The sequence below is a fragment of the Xiphias gladius genome, chromosome 10 (assembly GCF_016859285.1).
Source record: "Xiphias gladius isolate SHS-SW01 ecotype Sanya breed wild chromosome 10, ASM1685928v1, whole genome shotgun sequence".
Classification (NCBI taxonomy): domain Eukaryota; kingdom Metazoa; phylum Chordata; class Actinopteri; order Istiophoriformes; family Xiphiidae; genus Xiphias; species Xiphias gladius.
Genome location: NC_053409.1, coordinates 19,849,921 through 19,873,399, shown reverse-complemented (window position 1 = coordinate 19,873,399; position 23,479 = coordinate 19,849,921). Strand labels below are relative to the sequence as shown.

Sequence of the window (23,479 nt, the reverse complement as noted above, 5' to 3'; positions counted from 1 at the left end):
AACCTTTAATCATTCATCGCTGAATTAACTACAACCATTAAAATAACTCAAACAATACGTAGCTGCAGGGCGTGTAACACTAGTCTCTCTCCTCTCCATTTTGTAAATCCAATATCAAATGTGTGCCACAGACAGACAGCACGGATTTGATCTGAGCTCTTTAAATAAGTTAGTGGTCTATTGCAGCGATGTGTTGATGAGAACACAGCTGAGGGAGACTCCAATTTTTGAGATTTACTAAAGAACACACTTTGGATGATCACTTCAGTGTTTGGTTGTTGGAATGTGTTGTTGTTAGCGGAGATCTCACAGTGACACAAGAGTAAAATCAGTACAAAAGGATGCTGTAATAATGTATACTAAATCACAAGTGCACATAGCACTGAAGATCTAAGCACGATTTATTCTGGTTTTTCCAGTTAATGATGTAAACAAGCCCTCAACAGCACCAGATCATCACATTAATAATTGAGAATTAGGGTACATCCACATTTCTCTCTGTTTCATATGCAATGGTGATTTTCTCATCCAAGTACTACGCTTTTCCAAAAATGGTTTCCAGAGTGGATAAATATGGCTTAGTGGCTTAGTGTTTTAGTGTGTACATGGGAAACTGAAGTACTGCCAAACTATGAAATAAGCCTATCCATTCAAGGTTGGGACTGTGTGTAAAGTTAAGAGCAAAACCTCATTTTGCCTCTAATGCTCTGTGTGCTCATTAATTTTGAATTTCAATACAGCTGATCCCACAGCACCCTGCTATCATTAACCTGTTTTTATGCTAAGTTTTGTTTTTTTGTCTAATGTATTTAAAAAAGGATTTGTCTTACTGTGTGTTCAGACAGATCGCAGAGTGAATTTCAGAGGCAGCGCGACTAAGTCAGCAGGAAGACGCCATCAAAAGTGAATTTGTCTGGGCTGTCGCAAATTGGGGTTAAGACAAGTGCGCAGAAGTTGAAAATGTTTTAACTTTAATCGAAAAATTCGCACTTATCCCGGGGCCGTATGTATCTGCTTCATAAACGTACAGAGACGAGAGAAAAAAGGAGAGACTGGAGAGAAATAATGGTTGTACAGTTAACACAGTACACTGGCTGTTTGGGGCAAATAGACGCAAACGTTTTAGCAGTCAAATTCGCACAAATGACGCAAGCCCCCTCCAGATGATCTTTTGGTGCATTTTGCCTTCATTTAACAGTCTGGAGAAGGATACGACATGATAGAACGGTGCCCTGGCTGGGATTCGAACCGTGGACATTGCAGTTACATGGTATGCATCTTAACCATTAGTCCACCAGACGCCCCAACTTTCCGTCACTGTTTTCTGTCTGAACACACCTTTATATCTTAGATTGGGTCTCAGAGCGAAGAAGAGGCTTGGGTATTGATAAACTGATCTATGAAGAGACTCTGAAAGAGGCATTTAAAAGAATAGCTTTTTAAGATTACGTTTTACATTCAAGTTGAAAGCATATTAAAACATGCAACAGCCCCCTTGAATGCCAAAGCAATTACTCGAAGTTCATGATGTATAAATCAGCAAGACTTAGTGGAATCTAAATCAGGCCAATATTAGATGACTTTGTGTTTCAAGAAGCAAAGAAACGGCAGCTATTGCTGTTATACTGCTGGTAGCTGTGTTAAACGTGTAAATGACTTACTGTAGCAGCTTTCACAGGCTCTGCCCAGGGCAGGGGTCGGTCCCGAGCCTGGAGGTCCTGGGACCCCTGCACCCGCTGCCCCATTCAACAGAGCTGGCTTTACATTGTTACTCAGCTGGTTAGGGTTTGGCTTGTTACTGTTGGGGGCACAGAAACAGAGACAGGGTCAGACCAGCAAAGATAAGAAAGGCCTACTCAGTGTACAGGCACTAAGAGAATATATAACATTCATGAGCCTGCTGCTACAGTCGCTGATACTGTACTGAGAGCTGTCATGAATACTAATAGAGAGAAAGAAGGGTCTGTGCTCTGACAACAGCAGCAGATGTCCAGCTTTGTAATACCAGAAATGTTGCTAAGAAGGTCAGAACAACTCTGAACATTTCTTTTTATCTCAGAGCAGTCAGATGAAAGAATTTTCCTCTGATGAATACGATTAAACCCAATATTCCACACAGAAACTTGCATCAAAGTACTCACTAGTTAGGGATGTAGACCTGCTTCAACTTGCTCTCGGCCTCGGCAGCTTTTAATCGTTTCTTGAGCCGCGACAAAGGAGGAGGGAGAAGGGAAAAGTTATCAGTCTTGGGTTTAGCACACCATCAAACTACTTGATTTGAAAAAGGGCCATGGAACAAGACTGATATATTGACATTTGACCAATTTTTTATAATAATGACAGTTTATAATCATTTTTATTATGATTTTTTTGTTTTAAACTACTCCAGTGTTTTTGAAAACAGAATGTAAAGGTATACTCTAACACCGGCCCAAACGTGGAAAAAAGAAAAGTAAAGAAAACAAAAAAAGCTGAGGACAGGGTCGTTTTTGGGGCTGAAATGGGGTCATCAGCAGCCAGTAAAGGTGGAGAATCTCTGAGGTCAAGTGTAAACGAATCAATGAAGATTAACAATATTTCTTTTTTTTTTTTTTAACCCCCCGATGTAATGTACATTAAATCAGATCAGGCTTTCATAAAAAGATTAATTTCTAACAGTTGTTGGTCTATAAGGAATAATAAAATAATCATGAAAAAATGAAGCCATTTATAAATGATATAAAATTTATGTTTTTACCTGCTGTACATATCTGTCTGTGGTCTTCCACATGTAATAATACTCAATAATACTTGTCAGGGACTTCCAGGGCAACTGCGGAAGGCGAGAAAGGACAAAATAATCATTATTTCAATCTAGTGGTTATTAAAGTGATAGCACAAGACATCACTGACAGGTCCCTGGTCTTCAATCTCTAGACCAGTAGGAAAAAATTCCAGGTGAAGTAAGTGTGCATGAAAAACACACACTTGACTATCGAGAGCTTCAGAGCTTGTAACATTTTCAAGGCAGCTGGTAAGTGGTCAATAGCCCTGTGACCCCCCTAAAACCTTGAAGAAAATCTCTTGCATAACCACACTTTGTATGAACTTAACAGAATTTAGCACAAATGTATTTAGTCTACTACTCATCTGTGACAAAAAATGCATATGGACATTAAGAGACAATTAAATGAGTAAGTCAATAAATAATAATAAAAATAATGATAATAAAATGAAATAATCAAATGAAACATATCAATATAATAACATCAAGAACGGACAAAGAATCTCCCACAATCCCAAACCACAACACATCTGTTACAAGCATTATCTGCACAAATCTAAAAAGTAATAAAATAAATGAATACTGCCAGACTTAACAATATCATTTCAACAGCACTGAGACTACCTACAAACTAAAGATAAAGGTAAATACAGTTTTAAAAAAAACAAACAAGAAATGAATAGATCTAAGTGAGTTAGGCAAATTGTTCCAGTCTGATGGTGCTTTAAATTTCTTTAGAAATTATAGGCACAAAAAAAAAAAAAAAAGTCTTTGTATAAATGACAAAAACAACAGAAAATCAGAAGTTGTCCTGTAAACTTCCCTCTAAGAAGTTTGAAAGAAAAAAATTTGCTGCCAAGTAATGGCCCCACCCATAATGGTGGTGTAGTCCTGTCGTTTGAGAGAAGGCCCCGGTGGAAACAAGAGTGAGCAGCACCGACAGCAGCCAGCCACCAGGTGGTGGAGTGATGCACACAGTGAGAGCTGAGCACGATGTGAAGTAGAGAGGTCCACAAACGGCAGCACCATTCTTCTCAAAGCACAGAGGACGGCGAGGAGCTTCGGCAGAAAGGCAGCTCTGTCCTCCACTCACGCTTAGTTTTCTCTAAAAAATATCTTCTTTGGAACACTTTTCGGGATAAATGGTCATTGTTCCCAGCTTCAGCATTTCCACTCTTCAGTACAAGCTGCCTAAACGAAGTCCAAATGTCTGCTGCAGAAGTTCAGCTCTAATTCTAAGGTCTCTGCTCTCACAAGCAGCAATTACGGGTGCAGTGAATACTTACTGCACACATCTTTAAATTAGATTTGGGCGTCCCATATACAAGCAGGCTGGCTAATGAGCAGCGTACTAAGTGCTCAGTATGTCCTCCATCTAAAACTACGCTTTACTATTTGATTTAGAGGAAATGCCTCTATAGGCCTCTCCACAATTAAAAGAATAGTTTGATATTTTGGAAAATATGCTTGGTAATTTTCTTCAAATTGATACCACTCTTGTGTCTGTTTCCACAACTAGTTTTCTTAAAAGAGTAATTTACTTATAAAACATTTAATTTATTTAAATAAAAATGTCTGTTGCATTCAAAAATGGGCATAATAAAAGATGTAAAAAACTGCAATGAAATTAACCCCCCCCACCCCTGCGCACGCACACACACAGATTTTCCTCAACACGTCAAACTACTCCTTCAAATATGCTTTTTACAGGTTTGTTACTCACAAAATCCTGCTGGATATCGGTGAAATCTTTGCCGTATTTCTCTAGTGCCTCCTCGAACAGGTTGGCCTCCGAGGCGCTCCACTCCTCCATTTCATCCCGGCAGAGGACGGGCCCGCCCTGAGGCACGAGCGCCGAGATGGCTCGAGTCATGTCATAGCCCGTGGCGTGGAGGGTGTCCATGGCGTGAAACTAAACACAAAATAGAAACACGTCAGTCTCAGGACTTTGTCATGTTGTTCTGAATTGTGTTTGGACCAATTATGCAAGTTCTGCAATATTCCGCTGACTTCTTGGGATGATACGTTTTTATTTGCTCAATCCATGGTGTTTATTTGCAGCCCCTTGTGTAAGGCTTTGGGCTGTGCTTCTGTGCGCGCTTCTGTGTGTGCCTGCGCGTGTGTGTGTGTGTGTGTGTGTGTGTGTGTGTGTGTGTGTGGCATGTGGGTAGCTAGAAGGCCTCTCATCTATGGTTTTTATATGAGGATAAGATCTAGGGCAGAATAAACCCACAACCAGGCTTCTGGGGCCAAGTGCTTGTTAAGGATAACCAGACACAGGCATCTACAATCACTGACAGACACACAAACACACAAACACACATGCACACTGCAGGCATTTTCTTTGATTAACAGTCCTACCTCTCTCCCACACTTTTCACCAATGGTGTGATGCTGATTTAACCCAAGGCTACTTTCATGTGTGTGCACGTATGTGTATAACTCACCAAGGTGATGTCTCTGGAGGCTGCAGCAGCGCTCATGTGAAGGCTGGGCTGCCGGACAGAACTACTGCAGTCCAAGGCTCTGGCAAATGTACCTACTGACCTATGGGACACAAACATGACATAAAAGAAGGTGAAAAATATACAAGGCTTAAAGCAAGGAAAATTTCTGTGCCTGAAATGTGTCAAAGAATATAAATATCTGTCAACTATGGATGTGTTTTCACCGGGTTTAATAAATTGTTTCCGTTCTTCACCAAAAGACATTTCATCTTGCGTGCGTGACTTGAAGTGTTGATGACAACTGCACGTAACTGGATACCTCAGCTACAGTAATACATTCAAAACTAACAAAATATATGCGCAAAAACCAAACAGAAATGAAACATATTTGAGATACTTGGCTGGTGATGCTAAAAACAAAGCCTAGCGAGCTGTAGGTTACAAGCCATATAATTATGTGTTTGCGAATCTAAAAACGGCCCGCCCCCCCTGCAGGAATGCCAGACAACTTTAAGCCATGAATATATATGTAGAGACAGGAAACAAACTTTGGGTTTTACTTTCACCATGGAGATTTGGTATTTGATGTAGATCCATCTGGTCTTTTTCTGAACTATTTATACAAACAAGAGTGTGTTTGTATATATGAGTGTCTTTGTTTACATTACATATCATCTATAATAACTATTTTTTTAATGTGAAAACAAATAAACAAACCTTGACTGTTTGATCTGTACAAAAGCAGTTTACAGGGGGGTAACTACTTCCTGGCCAGATACAGTAGCATCCTGGGGTCTCGTCATCACCAAAAAGTGGTCAGCAGAAACTCGAGGAAGTCACTGCTACCAGATTGCACAGATCAAACTTACAAGATGCAGTGTTTTAATGAGTGAGCTATAGAGGTGCTAGTAGGCAGATTTTTTTGTTACTTTTGCTGAGCCAGGCTAGCTGTTTCCCTCTGTTTACGTCTTTGTGTTAAGCTAAGCTAACCATCTCCTGGCTGAAGCTTCATATTTACCAGACAGACATATGAATTTTTATTGATATTAATATCAAAAAAAAGGAAAAAAAACATTTTTTTCTTTTTTAATATTTGTTTGTTTTTACTATTCTGTGTCGACTTACCGAGCTACTACTAAGAACTGGTCAATCTGTTTCTCTGTCAGTGAGCTGTTGGGGTCCCAGACCTTCTCCTCTAGTTTCTCCAATTCTCTGCCATCATCCTCACCTACATGGACCCAGAACACAGATAGTTAATTCTCTTAAGTTGTCCTAATTTGGTTCCCAAGAACCCACATATGTACAAAAACCTTTTACCTTCACAATAATATATAAATTTACCCCTTTTTTTCCTTTTTTAAAATTACTCCCTTATGTAAAGATTTAATGAATCCCAGATCTGAGAATGTGCAGTCTGCAAATTCAACATTTGGAATCAACTCCAGACCTTTTATCTGCTTAATTTGTCATGAAATAACAACAGAACAGGCCACACCTGGCCATGAAACTGATCAACCTACAATTGTCCAATTACTTTTGAGCCTACATACTTAACTTTAACTATTTAAAAATGGGTTACAGATATATAGTTTCATCTTTAAGAAAAGACTAAATAATTTTCTAAAACAGCTGCGCTATGTAGTTTTTCTAGCAAACGTCACTCAAACAGGGGTAAACAGTGCAGTTGTTGGGGAACTTTTTTCAGTCACGCATTTATAAATATTTGGTGCTCTTGTGAGTATGTGCACGTGGGACTGAGTCAAAATAAACTGCAGTGCTCAGGTTCATCGTCATTTAGGAACGTGTCACCCACTGCAACCATGTGGCTCCACTGACTAGTTTTTTAATGTTTTTTTTGGACCTCACTTGAGGTCTGCAGCACAGAGGATTAAGTTATATTAGACTTTGACCACACGGACAAAACTTGTTAGTAGGATCAAATCTTTGTGGGTTTTGGTCTTTTCATGGGTTTTGCTGATGGTGAGACAAATATGAAATATTCATATTAATTCGAACACTCTGAACAATATTTCCCAGACATTTTGTGAGAATATTTTGTGCCGATATTCGCTATAAATGTGACTACTTTTCTGCCAGATTTAGCATTCAAGGTGTTTTGCCAAAATTTATTCTTAGCAGGTGGGAAAACCTCTGAAATTCCAATTAGGGCACTGTGGGATGCTAAGCTAATTAAACCTATGTTAATGAAATTCTTTTACATGTGTTAGAAGCTCAGGCAGGTTGACTGGTTGTTTGCAATAAAGCAGTTGTGTAGTAACTTTGAAACCATCTCCTCAAGTAACATCAGGCACCCTGTCAACTCCATACTCTCTGGGCAACTGTAAAAATCATCAGTTGTGCAGAACATTTAAACGCTTTGATTATGTATAATAATGCTGCCATATTGTGACTGCCATGGAAACTTGGGTTAGTTGTTTTGTTTTTTATAACTTTACTTGTAAAAAACTGAAGTACTGGCTTGGGGCAGAAAAAGCCCACTTAAAGTTCGTAAAGTGTTCCTGAGAATTGAGCAGTTATAAAAATAAAAATAAAAAATCAAATTTAAAGTACTTTATTATAGCTCAGACTACACTATTAATGCTGAAAAATTGTGTTAAAAGTAAAAAAAATCTCAGCACACAGCAGGGTAAAAAGCCCCCTGCAGGAAAAGGTTAATGTGCTATTCTGAGACCAAGTTTCTCTTGAAAACTGTGTCAATTAAAACGAGATTTAAGTACGATGTACCTTCTTTCAGGAGGTCAGTGATGTCGGCCTGGTACTTGTTCCCAACACGGATCTCCCCCTTATCAGCCAGTAGAGTCTTTTGCTGAGGGTCATACACCAGCGAGTAGAAGAAGGCATCCTGGGAAATACAGATGGCAGGAAGGCGTGAGGATGCAATCAAAGGAACAGGAAGCAAAACGGAGAGGCGAAAGAGGAGTATATCTGTCTCTGCGTGTGTGTGCGCGCATTTCCCCTCTGCTAGTCTCTCATCTGCTCATTACTGTATGTGAAAAGAACATTCTAGGTCAACACGCTGAATAATTAATCTGGAAACGAATCTCTAAACTCGTAAGTCTCACACACACATTGTCTTAAATATGTCCTGAAGCCTAACACGCCCAATCTCAGTTTAGGAGACATCACACTGTTGGACATTAAGAACTCGTGTACATACCTCTCTTTCCAGGTAGGACTTGAGGGCTTCTGTCTCGTTAAGCAGCGTCACACAGCACTTCCCCCTTGAGTCCAGCAAAAAAGGAAGGAGGGAAAGAGAGGAGTAGTAATTAAGGACAGAAGCACAAATGATTGGTAAGAAGATGATACAGGAGGAAAGACAGGTGGGAGAGACATAGAGGAGGCAAGAAAGAGTGAATATTTAACGTGAAACACAGAATAACGGACGAGTCTATGGGATAACTAGTTACGTAAGTGCATGATGAAAGTTGTAAGGCTGGCACAAACTCCCCTCTGCCAGAGAAACTGTCTAAGATGGTACTTTGATGTGAATTCTTCTCAAAATCTGCAACGATGATATTGATTTAGCTCCAGTTGGCGCAGCCTGTTATCTGTCAAATCATGGTCCAGCACTGGTCTCCGTCCATGGACCACTACTATCTGAATTCAATTGTTGAGTTCATTGCCACTGTGTGTGAAGGAATCAATAAATGATCGCACTGTCATCATTCACCAAATTAGTCAGAAAACTGCGGTTTTTACAGCCACATGCACAGAATTCGAATGGTAGAAATTAGTTTTGTAAGTTTCTCTTTAAAAAAAAAAAAAAAAAAAAACACAACCCACAATGGGATCAGTTCCCAAAATGTGAAATACTGCCATTTTAGAAGCATTTAATGCTACTGAATAATTTATGCAACCTCGAATACCTAGGTTAAAATTATACACCCAGAGTCCACTTTATTAGGTACACCCATACAGTCTAATACAACTGTCCTGCCATGAAGTTTACTTTTATGCCTATAATGTTAAGTTTTAATGCTTGTTTTTTGTTGACAATGTCAGTTCAATTATATGTTTTAGCACTGAAGTCATACTGATGGTGTTGTACTGGACTGCATTACATTCAGGGGTGTTCCTAATAGTATGTATGTATGGAAATGAGAAGGACAAAAACACACCTCTCAATATAATGCAGTCCAGTACAACACCATCTTTAACTATAACCTGAATAATAAATATATAATTGAGTTCACACATTTCTGACAATGCCACCAAAAATTTAATAGTATGAGCTTTGTAAAAAACAGATGTTATGGCCCCCCCAATTTCTTATTTTTTATGCTCTGCGTCACTGTAATAGCCATTCAATGTATTTATATTCAGTAATTATTTCTCTATTTAATAGTTTTTAATCAGTAGTGGTGGAGTCATTCATATTGCCTTCCTAAACCTGATGGAAAAGGAAATGATGCGGCACGTCATCCTGCTCAATTTCACCTGACTGATATCAGCCTCTCTGCTTAGTATTTACTCTCTTTATACCCTATAGCCCCTTTCACACTGGACAAAAAACCCACTAACACCCACTAATGTCTCGCTTTTGTCTTCAATGGGAGAGGGTACAATTGGCATTCGTTCCCGGGTCAAATGACTCTTCAGCAGTCACGGGTCTTTATCGACTTCAGCTCCAAATTAGCAGCGATGGAAACATGACACCCAGGTGGACATGAAAATTTTCGCCCCTTTTCTGGCTCAATGTGATGACACGCGTCAAAGTTCTGGATGGTGGCGTGTAAATAGCCAGGAACATTTATTGGGTTTTTTTGGGGGTTTTTTTTACAGTCTATGGGAACAATGAGCAACACCGTTTTTGTTCTTCGTATGCAATACTTGCAAGACAGCAAGTTGAGAGGAAGTAGTCATTGGCCTCCATGCTGCTTCCTACTGTTTACCAGCATATTCCTGACGTCGAACATGACACACCAGGGGGAAAAAGAAGAAAAAGGAAAACTTGTCTACTGGCAGTGGGAAAGGAGTCGATCGCCTTTTTTAGCGGGTTTGTCCACATTTAAAAGAAACCTGCATATAGGCATTCATTTTGGTGTAAAACTGGTAATGTAAACGTAACCTTTCCTACTGCTGCTTCACATTAAAACACGGAGTGGCTTTTATTCTGAAGCAGCCACGGGATATGCAGTATGTTTGTCACCTCAGTTAGCACTGACCATGATGGCTCATCAAAAATTCATCTACAAAAAACAAGAAGAACGGTCATTTTGACATTTTTACCATCAGCTCATTTTTATTTTCTGCAGGGGAGTAATGGAACGGCAGTGTACCTGATGTGTGTGGCAGGTAAAGACTCCAGTTGGCGGGATAAGAATAGCTCTCTGTGTCTGAGCTGGTGTTTCTGTTTCTCGGGGAGTTCCGCCATCTCTGGATTCTCCATCTCCTCCTCCAGCTCCCCTGGGTGGGAAAAAGGGGGGCAAAGGTCAAACATACGCACATCAGATGAGGCGGAACAATGGCGTCCACAGGAAAAACTGGCAAACCTATAGGGTTCAGCCACACACGCACACGCACACACACACACACACTCTCAGGTGAACAACAAGAACATAAAAAGCACAAGGATGCACACCTGAGGAGCCAGAACAATGAAGTCCCCAGGGAGGAGACTTGTGTATACATACACAGGTATTTTACATAACATTTCGCGGATTGTGCCTACATGAGGCTTGCAGTAACAGCAGGCTAATGTTTCCTCTTCCAATTCTGTGTTTCAACCCTTATTACAAAAGTATCACACTGGTTCAGACTCCTCTTCGTCCCCTCAGGACTCTCCGGCATTCCAATGCTCTCCAAAAGTGTTTTCAGAAAATTATTATTGGGGTAATCTCCTGTATTTCAAGCAAGAATCCTACTAAAAGAACCCGAATGGGATGTAAAAAAAATCAATGTAGTTTAGAACAGGTCTAGACTGTGTTATAATGATAAAATTATTTGGGTTACTTTCTCAGACTTGACAAAGCACCTCCAGAACCAGAAACATTATACAACTGTTTGACTGCTTTGACACAGCTTCTTCAAGATTTGTCTTTTAATCCAAAGTTTAACCTTGAAGGCTCCTGCTACCTTGGATTAGAGGGAAAATCTTGGGAGAATCCCTGCACCACACACACACTAACATGCACAAAGATTAGGTGCAGAAAAAGCAAGTCATGTGCCTGAGTCATTCTATAAGAATAGATTTAGCTGCTGCGGTAAGGCAACATCTCCACTTCATATACTCTTCCTCATGTGGATAAGGAAGAAATGAAGGTGGGAGACACAGGGAAAGAGAGGGTGAGATGGACAGGAAAACAGATAAACAGAGAATCAGATAAAACAGGCAAGAAGAGCACAGAGGGGGGAAAGTGTGACAAAAGTGATAAAAAGCAAGGGAGCATGAGATGAAGACAGCAAGAAAGAGAGAGAGGAGGAAGGGGAGCAATAGAGAAATCAGCAGGGAGAGCAGGAGAGAGAGAGAGACAAAAACAGGCAGAGAGAGAGAGAAAGTGGTAGAGAGACTAAAGAGGACAATGAGAGAACAGAAGTTAAACGGGCAGAGTGAGAGAGAGCAGTCAGTACGTGCTCCAATTCATTTGGAGTTTCATTAGAGGAAGCGAGACAGAAAGAGGGAGACGGGAGCAGAACAAAAGCAATCAAGGGATTTTCAGGAGAAGAGATGTGTGGCCAAAATCAATAAGTACTCCTTCACTCCCTCACTCTGCCCAGCACTCAGCACCCAGCAGACACACTATCAGAGCCCAGGCAGAGCACACACACACACACACACACACACACACACACACACAGAGCATGGGCCTCACTCCATCTTCTACCACGTAAAAGAAACAAAAAATATAGACTGAGATTATTAATAAAAGAAAAACAAGATGTAAAAGGAATACAAAACAAGGTGGGAAGTTGTAGGAAGGTGAGTGAGGAGACAACATGTGTGTATGTCAACTGTATGTGTTAGAGAGGCATCAAATATACTATGCATGTGTGACAGGACTTAAACGTGTTTTGTGGGTACCTCATTACATGTTGGCATGTACATATGTTGTACATTTGCTTTACATCTTAAGGCATTTACCGATGTTCCAGAGGTTCTCATAATGAACTGGTAGTGCTGGTAGTGTTTTCCCTACTAAGCACTGCATTAGCATTACAATTTATAACAATGCAGTACTGAATCAAATTTAAACTGCACAAGTAGTGTACTAATTGTTGGCAAAACATTCACTGTAAAGGAGAAAAAAAGGCATGTGCCATACACTCGACTCACTGCAAAACAAAACTTCCTCTAAACCAAGATGTGTATTTTTTTTTCACAGCAGATCGGTTGAAACGATAAAAGCAAGAAAATTAACTTTCAAGACAAATGAATGACAGCCACACCTAAGTTATGCAGGAGAAGAATTAGAAGAACTGCCTCAGAAGAATAATGGCATAAAGAGCTTTTTTTTTTTTTTTTGGTTTGTTTGTTTTTTTTTAAAAAAAGGTCACAACCCAACCAATACTGGATTTTTCGAGGCCAACACTAAACAATATAGATGATTGGATCAAGAAAGATACTAAGCAGGACCTTTGTCACAGTTGAAGTCAACATGTAAGTGCTCTCTGCTGGCCAAACTAACGTTGACACTGTTTCTAAATTACCTTAAACCTTGCTTGGCATTTCTGTGCTGCACTTTGTTATATCTGCAATAAACAAATATAGAATATATACCAGCCTGGCTAATTTATCTGTCTAGCTCTATAAACAACACAGAAGCCTGTTTGTGTTTTTTTTTTAAAAAAGATCTCCACAAAGGCTCCCAAGCAAACCGGATGGCCATATGTGCAATTGTAGGGCAAACACAAACAAAATTTAAAGTCATACATCACCGACAGTCATTCTGGGTTTCCCCCAGGGAACTAGTTAGCAGAAGGTGTAAGTGCTGCCCACGTTTTTCCAAACTCAGAGGGTTTTTTCTTCCCCTGCCATTGCAACATACTGCTCTGATTAGTTAGTAAATGTACAATGTGACTTTGGGCTGCAACTAATCAACAATTATTTTCCTTATCGATTAATCTGAGTATCTCAATTAATCGAGATTAGTCTAGTCTTTCGATTAGTCTTTCATTCAGTCTGTGAAATGTCAAGAACTCAAACTCCCCACAGCCCAAGGTGATTGATTTGACCATAAACCATCATAAACCATCATGACTCAAAGAACAGCAGCAAATTCTCAGATTTGAGAAATGTTTGACATTCTTGCTTGAAAAGTGGCTGAAACGATAAATCACTGATCAAAATAGATGCAAAATAGATGCTGATGAATTTTTTTGTGATCAATCGCTCATTCATCTGCTGAGCTAAATCAGACAGTTAATGGCACATCTCTTCTTGTTATTTACAGTATGTAGTTACTAAACTACATTTTGTTTTTGGTGGGGGCATTTTATACCTTTATTGGACAGCCAGAAGTAAAGATTTGACAGGAGGTGAGAACAAAGGTCCTCAGCTGGACGTGAACTGGGGACACTGTGGTTGGCGCCTTAACTACTAGACCACCAGGATGCCCCACTAGGTGAAACCTCATACAGTTGGCTCACTCATTAAGTATGTGGCCATTGCTGTGTGATGTAGCACCTCTGTTCGTTATACGTGAAGCCTTTTATTAGATTACATAAAATTGTAATAAGGTGCATTTTTTTTTCCAGGCAATGCAGAGTGCCTCCACTATATAACAGCAGGAAACCTGGTCATCTCTGCAATAGTTTGAGCAAGCCCTGTGAATATACACCTGAGCCTCTGAATGACCACATGAGTGAGGTGCTTTTGCATAAAACAAGACAAATGATGAAGTGATATTATTATTTCAACTTCCAGAAAAGGCCTTGTTACAGAGCAAAGGAGATGAAAGATACATGAAAGCAGATGTGACTCAGTGTACCGGTTGCTCTCTGTTGAAGAAATGAGACTTTAGGCTCCAACAAATAATACCAAGGCACATGTTCTGTTGGAGGTTAAAAAAAAACAAAACAAAAAAACACTTTAATATTGTTATTTCTGTCTACTCTACATATATGACATCTTCCACTAATGTGTATTCATCCGGGAGGTGGGATCTCTCCTCTGCAGCTGGCCTGGAGATTTCTTCCTTTTTCCCATGTAAAGAATGTTTTGTGGAATTTCTGTATAATCCGAATTGCGAATTACAGTATGCAGGATGAGGCATGTTGAACAGATTGTAAAGCCCTTTAAAAGTAAAAATGTGTTTATGGTTTTGGGATATATAAATAAAACTGACTTGACTTGAGTTGTGAGACTCAGATTTGGAGGTTATGCTTGAATAGGTTATTCTGCATCTGTTTGCACATATCCATGAGTTCACACACACACACACACACACACACACACACACACACACACACACACACACACAAAAGCAGGATTATGTAGTGCTCCATCAGCAGGCTGGCCCTTCCAACTGGCCCCTGGCTGTGCGTCCTTGAGTAGCTAGTCAACTCCCCAACCTCAGTCCTTCTCCTTCCTCTTCTGAGCCAATCTCCTGGCAGTGCACCCACACCATACTCTCTACAAATTGCCTCTCTATCTCACCTGTCCCAGCCAATTATCAATTATTGATGAATGGGTCGCCTTACTGGACTGAGAGACAGCGAGAGGAGGGAAAGCAGTGGAAAGAGCAGGCCTGAGGATGAGAAGAGGATGTGAGGAGAGCAACAGCAGACTGTTATTACTGTAACAAACTGACTACACTTCTATGATACAGTGTGTGTTTATGTGGAGGAGGTGGTACTGGAGACAGAAGCAAACAGCTACAGACATGTAGCTTCACGTTAAAAAATCCCTGGTCAGAAGGAAAATAAATGTTTTTAATCATAATTGCCACTAAAAAGGGGAGATCAATCAGTATAAAATTAATACTGTGATGTGACTTTGGTTACGGTAATGTTATGACCTAACTTAAATATTGTCTTAACATGGTCTAAAAGGCTGCATTACAGTGAAGTGATACAATTTTATGAGCTTATATAACTGTCCTATCCATTATTGACACTTTTTTCTTCTCAGTGACTAAATTACCCACCCATATATAAAAAATAAATAAATAAATGTATGAAATTACCCATAGTCATACCCAAAACATCACATTATCAATATTAGGATAACAGTTTTGTCAATATTGCCCAGCTCCAACTCCCACATTAAATAAAGCAATTGTGTCTTCAGATCTGCAGGCTAGACTACAGGTTTGCCCAGTCAAGGACAAGTTCGGGGAAAAAAAAAAAAACTATTTCAATTTTAATGTCATCTAACCTCACACAAGTGCATCATGAACATTCTTCTTCATTCTCAGCACATTCCAAACAAGAGTAAGAACAAGACCAGCATAGTCAGTGGGAAACAACAACAGTGCAACAAGACAATGTAGTGCAGTGGTGCTGATCAGTTTTTCTTGTCTGTCTCTCAAAACTAGTCTGCATTCACTGCAGATTTGTGTCTGGGTTTTGTCCTGGATCTGGAACTGCAGAGCTATCCAGCAGTGTGTTGTTCAGTTATCAAAATGGCGATATAAAGTTATACCTAAAGGTAAAACCTTGTAAGGCATGTGTAAAGTACAATGTCAAAAGTTCAACAGTAGGTAGTGTGATTCATATGGGATGAACAGATCTGAGAATTATAAGCTATTACAGTATATTTGTAGTTGCATAATTAGAGGCATAATAGGCAAAATCATCAAGTATTTCTGCATCAACAGAATCACATTGTTTGGGATAATGTGCTTCGATTGGCTGATCTTTTTTGGCCCAAGTTAATATAATTGGGGATAAAAGTGCCTTCCCAGTCACAAAATAATACGTCATTGTCAAAAAGAGTCTAGTACTCTTCTAGCACTGATTAAAAATGTAGACTGAAGCCGTGGCTAATTATGCATACCCTCCTCTTGATACAAATATTATGCAATTTATGAACAAGCTACATATGTTTACGGGAGTTATGTGTACTGTTTGAATTAGATGCCTTGTGTTTCTCGGGGAATGAGCTTTCCTCAAAACGGATGGATTATTAGACTCGCATAAAACAGCACAGTGCAAACGTTTTAGGCACTTTAGAAATTTAGATTCTTATCCATCACGCGATACCATCAAGGGTGTGTCTGATCGGTCCCAAATTCATTCGGCAGCATGAGAACGAGCCAAAACATACAGCCAGAGTCATAAAGAATGATCTTCAGAGACAAGAAGAACAAGGATTCCTGTCACAGATGGTCTGGCCCCCACAGAGCCCTGATCTCAACATCATGGAGTCAGTGTGGGATTACATGAAGACACAGAAGACACTGAGACAGTGATCCTAACTGACCTAAGACAGGGAATGTGTACTAGCATTAAATGTCAGGCATTGTGCAAAACTGAGTTTAAATATATTCGGCCAAGGTGTATGTAAACTTCAGATTTCAACTGTAGCATACAAGGCTATTTTTTAGCATAATTTTCTCATGGTTTGCAAACGACAAATGCAGCACACAAAAGGTATTTTGGGCATAATTTTCCCCTTTCCTGCCTGACAAACAGTACACTTGATTCAATTTTCATAAAGCTAAAACTAATAAGACCAGTTAGCTGCTTAACATTTATTGACTACAACATGAAACCTCTGTGTGCTCCATAACAAGGACAACAACTCAATACGATGCGTCCAAGTGAATGGGAAAGTGGTCTCAGACTTTTGCAGCCAACTGTAGGTTTATGACCCACTTTGGAGTCCAAGCAAAAAAAAAAAAAAAAAAAGCCAGTGGCTGTAATATGCAGTGTTTAGCCCACGACCAGCTTGACCTAAGTTGAACTAGTTCTACTTCTGTGCATCAGTTTACTGACAGCATTGTTGTCTATTGTTTATGGGAGCTAGGAACCACATCTCAGAAATACAAAAAGGTTTGAGTCATGGCAAATTCAAATGTCTGAAGGGAGGGGCCAAGGAAGTAAAATGCCAAGTCCAACAGAAAAAGCTGACCACTCAGGAGGCTGCTTCGATCACAGGGGAGGGGCTAACGCCGGAGTTGGAGGCCCCCTTTGAGGGAGTGCTCAGAACCTCTGCAAGCAAAATATTTGATCAATGACTCACAGCAGACACACATAAAAGACACACAGGCTCATACGAGCACACACACGACTGCCATTCTTCACTGATCCATAACGAAACTGAATTAAATGTACCCCTCCAGCAATTCTTGTGACAGGGTCCAGAGCTAAGAACTCAAGTCCATCATGCATATAGGAACACAATTACACACATACATGAGAGCTAACTGACACACACACAGAGACACACACACACACACGCACACAGACACAGACACAGACACACACACACAGACACAGACACACACACACACACAGACACACCGCCACATACAGTGAGGCTGCAGCTACAGAAACGCAGACAGGATACAGCCCACACCCATGCGGTGCCCAGCCGTTCCTGCCATGCATTTTTTACATATTGCAAATGTCTGGAAGCCCCTTACCAAACTGCAGCTGGCAGAGCAAAGCCAAAACTAAGAGGCCTGCACAGGAATAGCCAACACAAACATTACTCCTGGTTCAGAGACAATGCCCCGTTGCATCCATCAGTGTGCCAATACAATCATGATGCTGCTGCATTTGTTGTAAACTGCATTTGTTTGATCAAAAACGCACCAAAAATAAGGTTTTGGTTAAGCAGCCTCGTTATAAGTGAAATATTCGTGTTTACTTAACACTTGGCACGCAGAAACAAAATGGACATGCAAAAACAATAAAAATGTTCAAATGTGCTCTCTTTTTAAATTTTGGTTGATTGGGCCTTTAAAAAAGTCATAATGTTTCATCATTCTTTTAGCAGACACACCAAAAGGAGTACATTTTCAGCAGAATAACCAAAAATCCTGAAAAATAAAAATAAAAAAATTAAGAGCGCCGATAAACTATCATGCGTACGAACGCACACAAATGCTGCTCAAAAATAATCAGACTTTCTCAACAGGGGGACACACACTTTGAAACTGATCTTGTGTGGTCCAACAGAACAAACAATCCCCTCTTGCCACGGATACACCCCCCTAGGCCACTTCTGTGGACTCTGCGTTAAGAGTCAAACGTGTGCGCTGATTCAAACAGGACACTTAGTAGCTCACTCACTCACTCACACACACTCACACACACACACACACACACACACACACACACACACACACACACACACACACACACACACACACACACACACACACACACACACTCTCTCTCTCTCACAAACACACACACTCGCCAACATTTAGCCTACCACACCCAGTCAAAGTCTAATGGCTGCATCTGCTAGTGTGGACTATACGATAGCAATGTTTCTACTTCTATGTATGACAACACTAGTGGTATAAGTAGTGGAGTGAGTTACATCAGAATGTGCTAAAATTAACTTATTTGTTTTTACACCAATTTGATTTTATAAGGCTGATTGGTTTTTGTTTGCTTTTAAGTTTGTCCGTATGCTTAAGGTAAATTTCAAGCGTCAAGAAGTGGGTCTACTCCTGACAGCATGTGCACAGGTAGGAGGGCATGATTAACTGCACTTTAAAATGTGCCCTTTAAGCCTACATAACAAGAAACCGTCTGCCAGTGCTGTTGACATTATTCCTGCTGCACCACATCACAGACAGAGGAAGAGACATACAGGTCATCTGAGACCAGATGTGGAAACGACACAGTCCACTCAGTCGTGTCACTGTGTATTCAAACTAATGTGTTTTTACACAACTGCCTTGGCCTTTTCTCTCTTGCTCCTGTGGTCTGTCAACACTCACCATGTAACGAAGTAAAGCAGTCACAGAAATCGATATGTTCAGTGGATCATGCGCCATGTTAAAAAGGCATCAGAATGCCTCAAATGAAGTGTTGGCGTCCGACAATATCAACAACTTTCTAAAACCAACAATCTAACACTCACACGTCCTATACACAGTGACTGGCCAGGTGTGGAGTAATAAATTAATGCAAGGTTTAAACTGCTCTTCTCAATCCCCCCCCCCCCCCCCCATTTTCTACACAGCTGCTTATGCCACGTTTTGTATACACTACTCGTTTGCAACGCCATGAATGTCTTTCAGGAGTGACTATTTGAAATTGAGCACCTTTATTCTCATTTGTATTATTCATTGTGTCTCGCCCTTCTCTATGACAACACTTATTTTCAAACCACCTCAAAAGGTGGTCAGACAGAACAGCTATTAACACTTTTGCCTTTCGACGTTCAGACTACTTCCTTTTCAAGATACCCTCATCTTTAATCCCGCCACACAAATTATTTAAGACAACTGTATTAGAATTTAAGTTTAAGTGATCATTTCATGTTTGATTGAATATGAAACAAAATAATATAAATATCAATACTGAAATACATCCTAATAGCCTCTAGACTGTAAAAATATCCCCCCAAATAATCCTTTAATCCGGAACTGTCTCATGTTTTTGCTTAAAGCAAATTTAAAAATCTGCAAGTGATCTGAAAACAATCTATGCCCACCACACATAAGAGGTTGCCCAACACATTTTAATGCACCCATTATTCATTATTTTTAGTCCTACATGTGCACACGAGAGCCTGTGAAGTGTGGAAATCATGTAGCAGACTCAGGACAGGATTCACTCAAGGGTTTTCTCTCCTCTTCCTTTTTTGCATTTCAATATAATAATAATAATAATAATTAAAAAAAGAAAATTGAATGTGACTGTTAAGGATGACTAACTTCCCAACTAATCTGCCAGCATGTGTGTAGTAGGTGGTGGTATTTTCCCACTAAGATTATACTAAGGATGGATCAGGGTGTAGACAACCAACAGTTAAATAGCAGGAATGAATTCTGCCTACCGTCAGGTCTTCTTTCAAATGAGAAATGCAGTAGGGCTGACCCGAATGCCTTGAAGCTTCAAAGCTTCTACTGTTGCCATGGTAATCAACATCCAAATCAGTATTTGAATGCTTCGAGTTTTTTTTTTATTATTATTTTTTATATATTTATATATGCATTAACACAAAAATCCCAAAAAGCCCACAAAATAAGAAACAGTGATCCAACGCTATTCATTATCCATCAACATTAATTACTATTAGATATTGTCAGACAAAGACATTTAATCTTAGTGATAGTTTGGTGGGTCAGTCACATCTCTCATCTAATGTTACCAGCACTGACACTGGGACAGTGACAGGTGACCACATGACAGGCTTACAAGTTGAAACTGCGGTGGCAAGATGTTAAAGTGTCAGCAAATAACTTCCAAATTTGCGAGTGCCAGATATGCCCAAGGACACTGAAGTATGACAACTCTACGACGACTTTGGAGAATCACCTGACAACTGTAAGTGACAGCTGTCTTACAGAGTTTTCTTTTTTCTACAATGGCTGATGTTAGTTCAGCATGCATTCACACCTTCATATATTTGTGGGCAATTCTAAATGAAGCTTCAAAGCCCCTAAAACAGTATTCGGATCAGCTGTAAAATGCAGTTTATATAAATCCTCAGTTCAAATACATTCATTTAAGACTCTGTATAAACATCTAATGCAAGTCTGGCTGGGAGACAAGGTTTACAATCCATCCACTTGAACAAATTTCACTCTATACTTAAATACACTTAAATTATCAAAGAGGCAACTTCTTGTAATGTTAAAAAAAAGTGAGTATATCCAACGGCGAGAATAAAGCACAACGTCCCTTCCTGCTTCTTTACTCTTTGAAGTCAGGTACTCTGGAGCAGTGCCCCAAAGGCATCATTTCCAACTGACCACTGGGGAGGCGACCCAGGCAGTCAAGAATGGCTCTAGCCTTCAAGCGACACACTTCGGTTACCTGCAACTCAGTCCTCTTCCACACTCTCTCTTTTACTACTAACCACTTTAAACTGACCATCTCTATCCCTCTTGGCCTCTGTAGTTCCGTCTCTCTCTCTCTTTCTTTCCAATCACCAATTTTTTAAACCATTGTTTCACTGTCTTTCTCCCTGAAAAACATCTTGGTGCCCGGAACAGTAAAAGACCACACAAAGCTGCTTGTGCCCATTCAAAGTCTGCCAGCTCTTAAAAGGTACTACAGGGCTTGCTTCAAGCTCTTGAGAACGGTACCACATTCAGGTACACGGTACAAACCCACGCTTCAACAGGAAGAGCACACATGCATAGACACACACAGGTTTCGTCATATCCAGCAGATCCAATGCTGAAATCAGACTTATCAGAGGAGTGGCTGCAGTCTGGACCGTTTCTCTCAGCTCAGTAACAGCACACAAACTCAATTCAATTTTGTATCACTCCATCATCAAATCTGGTGTTCAAACAAGGCTTATAATCAAACCTCATAACAAACACAGTTGTATTTTCCAGTTGAGGGGAATCTTCTTTGATTGGATGTGAAGGCACCACAACTTTGAAGTGGAAAATAACTGCAGAGGTCTGCCAAAAAGAACTGTTTAAATCCTGACTGGAGTGTTTTTCATGTCTGATGTTTGCTGGCTGGGTTCTGGTCAGTTACTCACTTGCATGTTTGTCTGCCAGGGCGATGAGTGTGCTGGAGATGTCCCTACGCCGGTAAAAACACACCACTTTGGCCTCCACGTTCCCATTGGCTGTCTGCAAACCAGAGACAATCGGCGTTACCACGGCAACAAGTGGTGCGGCACACAGAGCACCCACACATGGACGCACAGACACACACAAAAACCCATAGATGAGGCTAGGTTTTAACTTCAGTTGAAAAACAGTGTCAGACTACAACAGTTTTCCAAAAAAAAAAAAAAAAAAAAAAAAAAGTGTTCGTTATCAGGACAGGAAAGGCGTGTTTGGGGTTGTACGTGTTGTCCTAAGATTTGTTTCTTCCAAGTATTACTACATTGGTATGCTGATGAACCACTTGGTAAATTAGAAGCTGCATGACTGTGTTTTATTGAATACCACCTGAAAAAGGAAAATGACCGCTCTGGGTAAAAAAAGCTTTAAAAGCAAAGGGTCATTTGGAAATTGATTTGTAGCTTTTACCTCTTTAACTCCATACACATATAATAAAATGGAATAACAGAGTATAAATTATGGTATTGATAAACTGTGATTCTTAAAAGTGTTACATATCATTGACAATCACATTTATACCCTATTATAGGGCAAGCTTATTGGATTAGGAACTCCCTCATGAATCCTTCCAGTGAGGTATAATGTGAGACAAAAATGGATGGAGAGATGATGGAGAGTAAGCAACGAGAGTGAACACATCAGATTTCTTTAGATTCTGCAGACAAGTATTTCAGACTTGCTACTTTGCCAATCATCAAATAATTAAAATCCAAATTTCCACGGTTCCGTATTTGAACAGGCTACAGAATAGAAAAAGATCATTTGCTTATTTATGATTGTTTCAGAGAGCAAACTAAAACGCTTTTCTTTACAAATGAAGCATGTTTCTAGTGAAATGTGGAGGACTGCCAAGGTGACCTGTGTTCCCAGTTTGTTTAGATTTTGCTCTTTCGTTGCATGACACACACTGACATTTTTAGGCAAGTGCAGATGCAGCTGCAGCTAATCTGAAGACGGAAAATTAAGTAAGATTCTCTTAAGCATTTCCTTGTGCGTACAAGTTTAAACTGTAAACCTTACTTGCTCTATAGGCCAAGTGAACAGATTTATAGTCAGCACTATGAAATAAGTATGAGAAAAACAAAGAAAAGGCATATGTACAGCTTCAATCATAAGGATGCATCAAGGCATGTTTTGAATGTGGCAGCCAAGCAGCAAAACAAAGAACTTTCTAAAACTTAAAATCTTTTTAAAGCTCCTCCAGGATTCCTGCTGTACTCACAAAGTTAACTTTAAGACCTTTTACCACATTGAACGCAATTTAACACCTGTTTCCTGGTCATACCGGCCAAAGCTTGTGAGATACCAATGAAAACTAATAGGGATGATAAGGCCTAGAGTTAACACTGACATTTACATCACATTTTTGTCAGTACATCCCAGCGGTGTGTAATAGTAATTCCTAATAATGTCATTAATTAATCTTTAAACACAACCTAGACCTGAATAATCAGCGGAAAATTGATGGATGGGTGGATGGATGGACGGACCAATTAAAAAAATAACTATTTAAAGGTCCACATATGAATTTTACATAAGTACAGAGGACTAGAATAATAGTTCAGGAGATATTACATTACAGTACA

At 39.9% G+C, this 23,479-nt stretch overlaps 1 protein-coding gene across 3 annotated transcripts in view; it reads right to left on the bottom strand.

Moving 5' to 3' along the window:
- mta1 (metastasis associated 1) overlaps nucleotides 1–23,479 on the bottom strand; it is a 48,131-nt gene that overhangs the window by 10,594 nt on the left and 14,058 nt on the right. For all 3 annotated transcript variants that reach the window (XM_040136470.1, XM_040136468.1, XM_040136469.1), the window contains exons 4-13: nucleotides 21,803–21,896; nucleotides 10,512–10,638; nucleotides 8,390–8,453; nucleotides 7,957–8,074; nucleotides 6,337–6,439; nucleotides 5,212–5,311; nucleotides 4,488–4,676; nucleotides 2,738–2,812; nucleotides 2,142–2,200; nucleotides 1,662–1,798 (exon numbers count right to left, since the gene is read on the bottom strand). In XM_040136470.1, the coding sequence (XP_039992404.1) occupies nucleotides 1,662–1,798; nucleotides 2,142–2,200; nucleotides 2,738–2,812; nucleotides 4,488–4,676; nucleotides 5,212–5,311; nucleotides 6,337–6,439; nucleotides 7,957–8,074; nucleotides 8,390–8,453; nucleotides 10,512–10,638; nucleotides 21,803–21,896 (1,066 nt within the window). The remainder of the gene's footprint in view (nucleotides 1–1,661; nucleotides 1,799–2,141; nucleotides 2,201–2,737; nucleotides 2,813–4,487; nucleotides 4,677–5,211; nucleotides 5,312–6,336; nucleotides 6,440–7,956; nucleotides 8,075–8,389; nucleotides 8,454–10,511; nucleotides 10,639–21,802; nucleotides 21,897–23,479) is intronic.